We start from the raw sequence: 13,763 nt of genomic DNA, 5'->3' as shown, positions 1-13,763 counted from the left end.
ACAATGACATGTAGCATTGTTGAGGGGTAAACAAACAGATTTTTGGGTGTCAACATCACCCAAATATCTCTGCCCCCCTCTCCTGCAGGAGCCATACAAAAGAGAGGCACAGTGTCACCCAAGAGAGACACACCCTTTATAGCCAAATGAATTGTGCCGGTGTCTCTAAACAGCTGCAATAGAGACAGAGAGCAAGAGTTAGGGAAGTAAGTAAAGTTAAAGATACTCTATACAAAGCAAGAGAGGAAAAGGAGGACACAAATTTTGAAACTGGATGTTCAACAAGGACTGACAGGTAAACCCTTTCTATTCTTTGTGTTAAACTTTCAACCTGTGAAAAGGAGTTATGGTGGTAACTTTGCTGTGTACTGTACCTTGGGGGGACAAGTCCCCTGTTCATGCTTTTACGAATGTTGTTTTATCTGGTATACAACTAGATGTACCGCAGAGTGGTACAAAATATGACCGCTGCCCAGTCCAGCACATTTTTTCCACAAAAATAAGTCACGCTTGTCAAATTGTGTTCATTTCCTACTTTGTTCCTTTTGTGTGTGTTTGTAATTGAGTGTGTGCAGAGTGTGTGGTTGTTTTTGTGTATATGTGTTTTGTGTGTGTGCTTGTGTTTGTGTATGTAGGTGTGTTTGTATGGGTGCGTGTGTGTGTGTGTGTGTATGTGTGTTTGTGTTTGTGTGCGTGTGTGTGCATGTGTAGTGTGTGTGTGTGTTTACGTGTCTTTGTATGTGTGTGTGTTTTTATGTCAAGTCAGTTTTTTGCCTTGCACTACTCCACTTGCACTACTCCACTTGTACACTTGCACACTTTGCACACTTTGCAACTTGTTGTTGTTGTCCTGTTGTCCTGAAAACACAACACTTCTGCTGCTCTTACATAACTTGCACCACTATGCCACTTGCTTACTTAGTCAAACAGAACTACCTCAGCCATTTATTGGCCTGACTTTGCACTATTATATTGACTGTCTATGCACAATTGCACAATTTCAACCCAATTTTGCTGCTCTTATTTCTTCATTGTATGTGCCTTCTTATTTAATGTTTATTGTTTACTTGAATGTTATGTTTGTCTGTGGACTTAATTGGTAAAATATGCCTTGTCTTCACCGTGGGATAGTGAGAAACATAATTTCGATCTCTTTGTATGTCTTGGCATGTGAAGAAATTGACAATAAAGCAGACTTTGACTTTGACTTGACTTTGACTTTATTTGTATAGCGCATTTAACATGCACAGAGTGCAACCCAAAGCGCTCACATATAATACATTGTCATTGACACATAGACTAACAAAGACAATAACGGACGGAGCGGCGTAGTCGCCAGCGAACCCGTGACACCAAGACATAGAACTATATTTAAGAAATAACAAAGCGCCAAAAAAAAAGATGCGGACGCGGGCGTAAGTCGCCAGCGTACCCACGTGACACCAAGACATACAAGACAGACAACAAACAAATTAATAAATAAAAAATAAAAATAAAATTAGTCCAATTTCCAACCGGCTGAAAATGTGTGTGTGTCTTTATGTATGTGTACATAAATAAAGCAAATCAGGGAACTACTCTTTGTGATAAGTGCCATGGGATCTTTAACAACCATGGTGAGTCAGGACCTCAATTTAACATTCATGCAAAGGAAAACATATGCAGTACAGTGTCCCTTTCAATGCAATAGGACATTGGGATTGATATTTGTGCCACCTACTGGCCATGGCAATATGATGGCAAGATGATGCTGATGTTAAATCGCGAAAGGATTTTTGATATGTTGTAATATGTTATGATTTTAATATCTTACACATAAACAGGAAATGTGCCACATGTATTGGAAATACTGCCCATCCCTGGCAAAGATGAAAATGACTTGATTTTACTTTCTATTCCTTTTGCATTCTCCAAGGTATTAACATTAACATTTTTTATAACTCCATGTAGGACGTTTCTGTACATAAATGTAAGCACTGTGCCAGTAGTAATGCAATATTTAGAAAATGTACTCTTGTACTCTCTGATACTCAAGTACTTTTAAAAACAAGTACTTCAGTACTTTTACCTAAGTAGACATCTGACTGTTGTACTTTTACTTGTACTTGAGTAAAATTTAGCAAAGGGTATCTGTACTTTTACTCAAGTAATGAAGCTGTGTACTCTGTCCGCCTCTGGATATGCCACACATGTCAGATGAAAGAGGACACTCAGAGCTATCATTTGATACCAAGTACATCCTTCTGGGTTATAAAAAAGTGACAGCAAAATAATAACTTCATATAGCTGGACTTACCCCACATTTTTGTCTGTTCTTGTGGCAAAGCATGTTTATAATCCAACGCTATTATGTGTTTCTCTATGGCAAAGCATGTTCATAATCCGGTTTTTAGATCCTAGCAAATTCCTGCATGGTATCCAATTCAAGGCTCATATCCCAATTTGTTCAACGAAGAAACACCTTTTTCGCCTTTACTTTGTTCATGGCAATCCAGTAAAAAGTTAAGAAATATTATGAGTGCATACACCATAGGCACGCAGGCTAACACGCAACCTCAGGTCAAGTCAGGTCAGATCAGTTAATGTCACAGATATGGAGCGCAGAAAGGTCATTTTTCATCACTAAATAAAAAATGGCATTTATTTCCGTAAATCACACACCACATATTTCTGTAAATTGCTCAGCCCCAGAGTATCCCTCCAACATGGCAATTATATTGCCCGATTCAGGACAGTCTGCCCTACACACACATGAAATGCATGTAGAGAGCTATGAGCTTGCTGTGGTGAGATACATGTTGAAATATAAGAATCAATGCTAGTACTAATACATGAAATGATGGCAGATCTGGATAGCCTAGTCTCTGCTGAAAAAAACTATATATAATATTGTGGCAAAGCATGTTTATAATCCAACGCTATTGTGTGTTTCTTTATGGCAAAGAATGTTCATAATCCGGTTTTGAGATTCTAGCAAATTCCTGCATGGCATCCAATTCAAGGCTCACATTGAATCCCAATTTGTTCGACAAAGAAACACCTTTTTTGCCTTTACTTTATTCATGGCAATCCAGTAAAAAGTTGTAAGAGAACCATGAGTGCACACCATAGGCAACATGTAAACACGGGTCAGGTCAGGTCAGATCAGATCAGTTAATGTCACAGATATGGGCGCAGAAAGGTCATTTTTAATCACTAAATAAAAAATGGCATTTATTTCTGGAAATCACACACCACATATGTCTGAAAATTGCTTAGCCCCAGAGAATCCTTCCACCATGGCAATTATATTGCCCGATTCAGGACAGTCTGCCCTACACACACATGAAATGCATGTAGAGCTATGAGCTTGCTGTGGTCAGATACATGTTGAAATATAAGAATTTTATGGCAAAGAATGTTCATAATCCGGTTTTGAGATTCTAGCAAATTCCTGCATGGCATCCAATTCAAGGCTCACATTGAATCCCAATTTGTTCGACAAAGAAACACCTTTTTTGCCTTTACTTTATTCATGGCAATGCAGTAAAAAGTTGTAGAGAACCATGAGTGCAGAACGCTAACATGTAAACTCGGGTCAAGTCAGGTCAGATCCGATCAGTTCCTGTTACAGATATGGAGCGCAGAAAGGTCATTTTTAATCACTAAATAAAAAAATGGCATTTATTTCTGGAAGGCGCACACGACATATGTCTGTAAATTGCTTAGCCCCAGAGAATCCTTCCACCATGGCAATGATATTGCCAGATTCAGGACAGTCTGCCCTACACACACATGAAATGCATGTAGAGCTATGAGCTTGCTGTGGTCAGATACATGTCGAAATATACGAATTTTTATAATATGCTTTTTATATTTTAATTCTTTAAAAATCAAATATATAATATGTGTGTGTGGTACTTACAATGACCAGAATAAATCCTTATGAATAAAGGTAGCGAAAATGCCCAAAAAACAGCTTAGGGTTCTAAGGGGTAAGTGATTGATCTGAAAGTTTACAAACATTTTGGATATCATTATTGTGATGATATTCACATGTGTAATTTCCATGCCTAACATAGCACCACCATCTGGCCTATCAAAAAGTGTATCAGAAATGTTCTTTGCTTAAAATGAATGATCTGAAATTTCTCAGGTTAATATATATGTGACCAGGCATGGGAAAACAAGGCTCAAGTCGCAGAGACGCAAGTCGTGAAAAACGACTTTCAGGAAGTAAACCAGCGTTTGAATTGGGCGTGACTATTAGTGCTCTTTTGTTCTGTCGGCCAATCAGCTGTATGCTAGAAGTAACCTCATGGCTACTTACTGAACCAGCATGCTGTTTGTTTAAAATTGGAATGGAGATGGACAAAGCACAGCGAATTGCAGATGAGCTGAATCTGATGAAGGCGACTGCATTACATTGAGAACATCCCTAATCTAGAGCTGACCTAGCCGAAGATAATTACAACGAGGAAGAATCTCTCGGTCTGGCTGCAGAGGAGATCGTAAGATATCAGATGCTATCTCCACAGTTACATTTGACGGGGATAAAGTTTGTGTGTTAGAAACTTTATCCATTGCTATTAGCTAGCGTAGCTGACAGATCAGTGACTGTGACAGGGGGAGGGTTGATCTTAATGTCATGCAAATGAGGACCATTGTGATCCCCTCCCATGGATTCAGGGAGAAAGTAGGCAAACTTTCTTGCATGATTTCTCAGCTTGTAGCTTTGAGATGTGTATACTTTAAAATGTTTTCGGATTTCCATGTGTAAGACATTGTTAGAAAGCTTAAGACCTACACTTTCAGAATCTGTGAATAACTCAAAATGCCTCAAAACGCACTTGTGACCCTCAATTCCATGCCTGGTCACATATAATGATTATGATGACACCCAATGGGCCTGCCTTGCATTGCGCCCCCACCTGGCCAAGCAAGTAAATGTGGCAGGAAATAAAATACAAAAACAAATAGCACACGCATCAAATATGTAAATTTCACAGACGCACCACGTCGGTGCTTTGGTGGATTCCGACATGTCACAGGTTGCGGCCCGCAGGTGCTCGGGCCCGCCATTGGCGCTTGCGGCTATATTTATGTTTGCAACTTTAATGCCATTTAACAGTCTGGTTAAATGCACACTGTATGTGCACACTTTAATGCTATTTGTTACTTGATGTCACAAGTGTCAACAGTATTTCTATTTTCACTTGGATGTATGTGCGGGACTATGCAGAAAAGGGTTTCAGGTTTACAAAACAGAGCAAACAGATTCAGACCAGTCCAACAGTGGAAGGTGTGTAAGGAAAAGGGACAGTTACCTAACAAGCTCATGGGCTATCTCAATGCTACATGATCATGTAGTTGAGGGACACTGAGCCTCACCCTACCAATCGATGTTATAAATATATTACATCAGAAGTATTCTTCTGTGGACATCCTGTGGATAGGATGGGACTGAATCAATGAGTAAAACTTTAAACAATGACTAAGTACATTTCACTGAGGTGCCAAATAAAGCTTAAGCTATGTTTGACATTGATAACCTCCAACTATTTTTACACTGAGGTGGAAAGCCAGGAAGTAAAATAGTTACAGAAAAAGTGATGACCTACTTGTGATAAATCTGCTGATCATACATTCTGGAGGTTGTAATAGGGTCTTGAATGGAAGGCTTTAATGTTTTAATGGACCCAAAGAAGCAAACAGTTCAGGTAATGACCCTGGCTGGCAGAATGATGGCCTTTTGGCCTTGGAGTTCCATGGTTCACTGTGTGTTATTAGTGGGTAGACAAAGGGAGCTTTGGTTTAGTTGGAAAGTTTGGAGATGCCAGCAGGTATAAGTTTTTCAACTGATTAATAAACAGGTTGTGTGATTGAACTAGGCTAATCATTGGTTGGATTCACTACTTTAGTTTATCATATTTTAGTTTTTGTCATTGGAAGAGTTTGAATTCAGTTTCTTTGCTGCGATGAACTGAACCCATGTCTACTGGAATAAAACATAAGAATCTTTTGAAACCTGTGGGGCATCTGCATGAAATGACTTATTGGAAGGCACCAATCCACCATCTAGATAGATAGATAGATAGATAGATAGATAGATACTTTATTGATCCCCAGGGGAAATTCAAGACATCCTGTGGATATTTTCCCTGGGAATCAATAAAGTATCTATCTATCTATCTAAAGTATCTATCTATCTACCACACAGAGCATTAGGGTTCATTTACCATGAATGTGCACGCATAAAGAATAACTACCACTCTTTGACTATCTATATATACTTACTGATTCTTATATCACTGTTAATGTCTATGTACTTAGAGAGATTCACACTGAGGGGTTAAGGGTCCTTATTAAGTGTGATTTTCCTAATTAGTTTCTTTAAGTGATGCATTCATTCAACATTTGACTTGTGTTGTCAGAATAAAATCTGTTGGGAAATTGTGGGAATTCCTGCCATTGGCATGCACGTACGGAAATGACAAGTTTTACGCATCTTTTTGTAGCTGCTGTTCAGTATTGAAAAGGTCTTACCGGTAATTACCTTAGAGAGCACAATTAAAAAAAAAGTGTACGCTTTGGCTTGATATTATTTCTTTCTTGTTTTTTTTTTTTTAAGGACTGCCTAATTCCAATTAAATTGACCTCCGCACTTTAGTGAACTTGGGAATGATCCCATACTGAGATGTAAAACATCGGAATGATCTGAATTTAGGGTCCTGCTACCATGACAACAGAATTTGCAAGGTTTATTTATCTCTAAATATTTATGCCCGGCTAGAGTGTCTAGTGTCTGAACTATGAGTCTGTGTTTGAGTTTTCATTTTCTCACTTACTCTCTGTTGTATCCCCAGGTGAAATCCCACATTTGGAAAATGGTCCGTTCTTTACAGAGGTGGCTCAGTGACTACCTGGCAGAGCGCCGGCTTTGCAAAAGCCGTTTGGTGACCAAAGATGGGCACTGCAACATTGAGTATGGAAACATTAAATATCAGAACCATTTAGCCTATGTTCTCGATCTCTGGACAACAATTGTGGAAATTCGTTGGCGTTTCATTATCATTTTATATGTGGCTTCCTTCTCAATGAGCTGGTTCATTTTTGGTTTGATATGGTACTGGATTGCCCGAGACAATGGAGATCTGACATGGCAGAACCCACCAAATGGCCACATACCATGTGTGGACAACGTCTATGGTATGACCTCGGCGTTCCTCTACTCGCTAGAGACCCAGACCACCATAGGGTATGGAGGACGTGCCATCACTCCACTGTGTCCAGGCGCAATTGCCCTCCTCATCATACAGTCCATCATAGGTGGACTTATCAGCTGCTTTTGGTGTGGTGTTGTCATGACCAAGATCGCTCTTCCCAAGAAGAGGGCCAAAACCATCAACTTCAGTGAGGCAGCTGTCATTTGTCCTAAGAATGGTACACTGTGTCTTCAAATCCGTGTGGCTAACCTTCGCAAGACCCTCATGATTGGTAGCCAGATCTACGGCAAGTTGCTGCGGACAACCATAACCCCTGAAGGGGAGGCCATTATTTTAGACCAGGTCAATATCGATTTCATGGTTGAGTCTGGAAAAGACAATCTGTTTTTTGTCTGTCCCTTAACTCTTTATCATGTCATTGACAAGTCCAGCCCATTCTTTGCAATGGCGGTGGATACATTACATCAGCAGGACTTTGAGTTGGTTGTCTTCTTGGATGCCACAGCAGAGTCCACTAGCTCCTCTTGTCAGGTCAGAACTTCATATATCCCACAGGAGATCATGTGGGGCTACAAGTTCCAATCCATTATCTCCCGGAGGAAGGATGGGAGATACCATGTAGACTTCTCCAACTTTTCCAAGGTTGTGCCTGTGCCAACTCCACACTGTGGCTACTGCTTTCACAATGAAAAGGGCCACCATCACCATAACAGGAATTGGACTGAAACCACGGGATTTGAGGTCATTGACATCAATGAACTAGATCAAGGCACCAAAATGTGAACTTAATATACATATAAGTAGTGAACTTAATATACAAAACTGGACACATTTGACTTCTACAAAACTGGACACATTTGACTTCTACAAAACTAGAAATCCATTTGAGGCCAATAAGGCCTTTCTTTATGTCATTTGCAGTGTTTCTGAAATTTGTTTCACAATGTCAGATTTTCCTTAATGTACAGATTTTACAATCAATGGTCTCCTACATGATAAATCAATATGTGCTTTTCAAGAAAATGAAAAAGGGTGCTTCTTTCATTCAAAACTGTGGTGTGAACTGATGTATTTATATTTTCAACTCTTTGTAAAAATTGTACATAAATATATTGTTTCATTCAACATTCATTGGTTGATCAGTGATCAGTAAAAGTATTGTAGGCAAGATGCCTTTGGCTTGCATTCTGTGAAGCCGATATAAAACATGCACTTAACAGTTCATCTACACATCAAGTAAAGCATATTTTTACCGTCAGACATGTATTGGAATCATTAAAGATGCCTCATCATACCTGGATAACATTAGGTCTGCACGGTTTGGGAAAAAATCTAACTGTGATTTTTTTGACAATATTGAGATATGCTTTGCGATGTAATTTCTGAAAGCCAAGCTTCTGCTCTCTCTCTCTTGGTGAGCATGCCTAGTGCATGAGAAGCACAGCACTCCAGTAAGGGGAGCTTCACTATGAAATTACTTGCAGCCTTTGCGATGAGCTAATAGCATTAATTAAATTGCGATTTCGATTAAAAATCTATAAATTGTGCAGCCCTAGATAATAGCATTAGTGTTAGAGACAAAGTCAGGCGAACAAGGTATAGCCTTGGTTCAACCCCTTTATCCTGGTTCTACTGCCCACTGCCTGGACATATTTTGTTGGTGACAGCCAACACAATAATTCACAATTGTCCTGTAGTTTGTTGGGACAGGGCAGGGAAACAGCTTGCAGGAGGCATTTATAAAGCTATGTCCTCAAGTGCATGAAATGTGTTCTGAGCTATTTGACCTGACAAGTCACATTTCATGTTAACTCAAGTGAAGCATAACACCACTGGAATTGTGGACTATGTGGAACACTACTGTACCTACACAGATGCAACAACATGACAACTGAAGGCAGAGACTAAATATACTAACACAATCATATATTTTTGCCATCTCCAGATTAACATAAATGCTCAGGTTCAGTGAATCACAGTGGCAACCTAGAATAACCTAGTTTGCACAGTCACAGCAGAAATATGATATTGACTAGGCTGCTACTATTATTCAATTTGACATCTGTGATAACAGAATGCAAATGAGTCAGAACCCTAAGCTGTTTTTAGGGCATTTTCACTACCTTTATTCATAAGGATTTATTCTGGTCATTGTAAGTGCCACACACACATATTATATATTGTTTTTTTCAGCAGAGACTAGGCTATCCAGATCTGCCATTATTTCATACTAGGCTTTCATTTCAGAGACTAGGCTATCCAGATCTGCCATCATTTCATGTATTAGTACTAGCATTGATTTTATTTAGATTTTTAAAGAATTAAAATATAAAAAGTGTATTATAAAAATTCTTATATTTCAACATGTATCTCACCACAGCAAGCTAGCTCTACATGCATTTCACGTGTGTGTAGGGCAGACTGTCCTGAATCGGGCAATATAATTGCCATGTTGCTGGGATACTCTGGGGCTGAGCAATTTACAGAAATATGTGTTGTGTGATTTACGGAAATAAATGCCATTTTTTATTTAGTGATAAAAAAAAATACCTTTCTGCGCTGCATATCTGTGACACGAACTGATCTGACCTGACTTGACCCAAATTTGCGTGTTAGCATGTGTGGTGTGCACTCATAATGATTCTCAACTTTTTACTGCATTGCCATGAACAAAGTAAAGGCAAAAAAGGTGTTTCTTTGTTGTTGAACAAATTGGAATGCAATGTGAGCCTTGAATTGAATGCCATGCAGGAATTTGCTAGGATCTCAAAACCGGTTTATGAACATGCTTTGCCATAGAGAAACACACGATAGCGTTGGATTATAAACATGCTTTGCCACAAAAACAGACAAAAACGTGGGGTAAATCCAGCTATATGAAGTTATTATTTTGCTGTCACTTCGTCTGTTTTATAACCCAGAAGGATGTAGTTGGTATCAAATGATAGCTCTGTGTCTCCTCTTCCCTCTGACATACGTGGCATATCTATCCGATCACGGGTCCTCGAGTAATTCAAACGAGAGTAATGGGTGTGCAGCGTTGGTTTGTGTACATGACGTTAATATTTTGTAGTCACTTCGTCTGTTTTTATAAGCCAGAAGGATCGATATCCATGGTACCAATGGATAGCCTTGTGTCTCCTCTTTCATCTGATATGCTTGCCATATCTATGCGATCACGGGTTCGCGAGTAATTCAAACGAGAGTAATGGGTGCGCATGTGAACGCAGAGAAGTATAGACTGTAAATATGATGCAATTTGATTTAATTTCATGATTTTTTAATATTTTCATACTCGGTCCTACAGCCAAGTGCGTAGTCTCTTTGGAAAGCCCCACTTCTTCTCTGTCATGCAATAAAGGTTTAATCTCGCTGCGATGAACAGTCGCGGAGCAATGTAACAGAGAAGAAATGGTGTGTTTTTTGATGCACTTTGCGTCAATCGGTTTCTAAGGGTTAAAACATTTGTGTATGGCTATTTATTTTGTGAAGCTGTACAGCATGCACAATATTTGCACTGTTAACATGGTCATTTTGTTATGTAAGGTCTCATGGCATGAAAATGTCACTTTATGAGTTTTTTTTTACATTTCTAAAAGAGCATGTCATGGGACCTTTAATTGGGGTGACCAGACGTCCCGGTTTAACCGGGACATTACCGATTTTGAGATGTGTGTCCCGAGTCCCGACAAAAGCCTGTCGGGAAGCAAAATTGTCCCAGTTTACACCAACCACTATTAAAGTGTCCCGGTTGTCAGAGATTACATAGCCGACATGGTCTTATTTTGACCGCCGCACAGCGGTCATATAGGTTTAGTCAGATTTTTTTTTTCCGTCAAGGATTCCCGGGACACTGTAAGACCGGGGTACACGAAACTTGGTGGGCATGTAACCCCGCATGGAACCTCCTTTTTTCGTTTTGATCTGTAGCCCCCCCCCCCTGCTAGACTGGACCCCCCAAAGGAGGGTAGGGCAGACACAGTTTTCTGTGAATATCTCGAAAACCGTAGGGTTTAGGAGGACCATTTTTTTTGTATGTTGATCTCAAAGGGCCATGTCAACCCATTCCATAACCACTCATTTCATGTATAACACCACCTAGTTAAAAACACAAAAAGTAAAAAATGAGGTGTTGTAATCGCGAGGTATCTGTGACCTACAGTAACATAGTCAAAACTGCACGAAATTGGAAGTGTAGGATCATTATGACACCCTCTGAATGCACGCCAAGTTTCGTGGAATTCGTTCATGGGGGCCACACAATAAATTAATTTATGTTACTATACACCAACTGGCCTGTAGGTGGCGGAGACAGTTTTCTGTGAATATCTCGAGAACCGTAGGGCCTAGGAGCTCCACCTTTTTTTGTATGTTGGTCTTAAGGGGCATGTCAACCTACCCCATTACCACTTATTTCATGTATAAGCCACCTAGTTAAAATTAAAAAGCAAAACATTAGGTGTTTTCATCACAATATCTCTGGCTGACACGGTCAAAACTGCACGAAATTGAAAGTGTAGCATCATGACACCCTCGAATGCATGCCAAGTTTCGTGGACTTTTTATTCATGGGGGCCTTACAATAAAATAATTTATGTGTACATTTTGTGACCCGTTACACCAACAAGGATTCGGGACACTGAAAGACCAGGGTACCACGAAACTTGGTGGGCATGTAACCCCACATGGATAGCATGGAACCATCGTTTTTCGTTTTGATCTGTAGCCCCCTGCTGGACTGGACCCGAAAAGGAGGGTAGGGCAGACACATTTTTCTGTGAATATCTTGAGAACCGTAGGGCCTAGGATGACCAATTTTGCGTATGTTTGCCTCCAGGGGTCATGTAAACCCATTCCAAATGCACACATGTGCATAAACAGATACACACGCACACACATACATTCACAGTAATCCTCATTCATGACACATACTCACACAGTAGACATATATCTTGCATGCATGCACATGCACACACACAGGCACATAAACAGGCAAACACACAAGCACATGCGTTCTTGCCATACACACACCCACCCACCCACACACACACACACACACATAAACATAAACATGTACACGTACACATGCACACAATTCAAGAATTTCTCAGAATTATGAACAGGCAAGATGGGGGTGGGGTTGTATAAAATGTATTTTACATGTGAAATCTATGAACTAATCATGTTTTGGAACTTGTTGTCTAGCAGATACCAGTGAGAATTGAGTGTGCATAATGCAATTCAGTGAGACAGTTAGAATCATACAGTATATGCCTTTCAGCGTGACTTATTTTTGTGGAAAACATGTGCTGGACTGGGCGGCGGTCATATTTTGTACCGCTCTGCGGTACATCTAGTTATAGCCTGCCCTGATCATTAACTAAACCCATGTAGAAAGACTGTAGCCTAAAGCGTCCGGCGTATGATTTTGATAATGTGTTCATGCGTGTGTCAGTCAATCGTAGCAGTCTGCATAATCTTTGCAAACAATGTCACAATGTATCCGTAAACATTGTTGCTATGCCTCTTCATACCTTGTTTTAACGTTTAGGCTACGCTACGACAATGTTGAAGAGAAAGTCATCATTCTCAAAATGGCTGTGAGTTAAATGTTTTCATGCATGTCTGGATAACGGGTGAGCAATGTTTAGGAGACAAACAAATGACTTTGCACTCGTGTTTAGGCATAGCACAGGCCCCTTTTCTCTGACTGAAAGTGCACAGAACTTGCGTTTACAAAACAACATTTAATAAATGTTCTCAGGGGTGACACCCCCCAACCCCCTATAACTTTTGGCCTTTGAAATGTCTGTGTCTGTCTGAGCTGCCACATGTTCACATTAAACGCGGTCACGCACAAAGTGTTTGTTGATGTTGATGCTGCTAAGAACTATTTACACATCTATGGCCACCACAGCACAACCTAGTGGCAACAGCTACAATAGAATGGAAGCAGTTTCACATAATGTGTAGTGCTTATTACTTCTGTTACAGAAAATATTCAAGCAGAAAGTCAGTTCTAACCAAGCTAAAATGCCTCAATGCCTTTCTAATGGGCATATTAATTTGGTGCTGATCCTGATGAGGATGATTCATGGAGTCAATGTCATACTCAATTTTATATCTATATAATACATATGATATGCTTCTATATAACAGCTGATTTGTGACATAATAATCACTATATGTTTGCCGACTGTATGGTATGACATCTCATTCCACTGGCTGACATGTTTTAAAGAGTGTTTTTTTCCAGAGCTTCTTCCAAGCAAGACAATACAAATGGCTTTGAAATACAGTACCAAACTAGGCTTAGGCATGCCTTACACACCCATTTGCAGGAGTGGAGGTGTGACAAGGCAGAGGTCAGAAGAAAGCCGTGCTCTGCTACAGAGCATTCAGTAACATGAGATCTGGCTGACCAAGTGAGTGAACAATAATGATTCTGTGTAGTTAACACCCCTCCTAATTCATTGGTGTTAAATTGCTTTATTTTATGACAAATGACCTGTATACATAACCACAGTGGTATAATGTTTCACCATCGTAGTGGATTGA

General features: G+C 39.8%; 1 protein-coding gene across 1 annotated transcript; it reads left to right on the top strand.

Annotated features, from left to right (window-relative positions):
• Positions 1-161: 161 nt before the first annotated feature.
• On the top strand, positions 162-8,369 carry LOC125308510 (ATP-sensitive inward rectifier potassium channel 1-like). Its single transcript, XM_048265069.1, has 2 exons — positions 162-295; positions 6,846-8,369. The coding sequence occupies exon 2, from the start codon at positions 6,867-6,869 to the stop codon at positions 7,986-7,988; it is 1,122 nt and encodes a 373-aa protein (XP_048121026.1). The 5' UTR covers positions 162-295; positions 6,846-6,866; the 3' UTR covers positions 7,989-8,369.
• The last annotated feature ends 5,394 nt before the right edge of the window (positions 8,370-13,763 follow it).

This window comes from Alosa alosa, chromosome 15, assembly GCF_017589495.1.
Source record: "Alosa alosa isolate M-15738 ecotype Scorff River chromosome 15, AALO_Geno_1.1, whole genome shotgun sequence".
Lineage (NCBI taxonomy): Eukaryota > Metazoa > Chordata > Actinopteri > Clupeiformes > Clupeidae > Alosa > Alosa alosa.
This window is presented reverse-complemented; position numbering and strand designations above follow the sequence as displayed.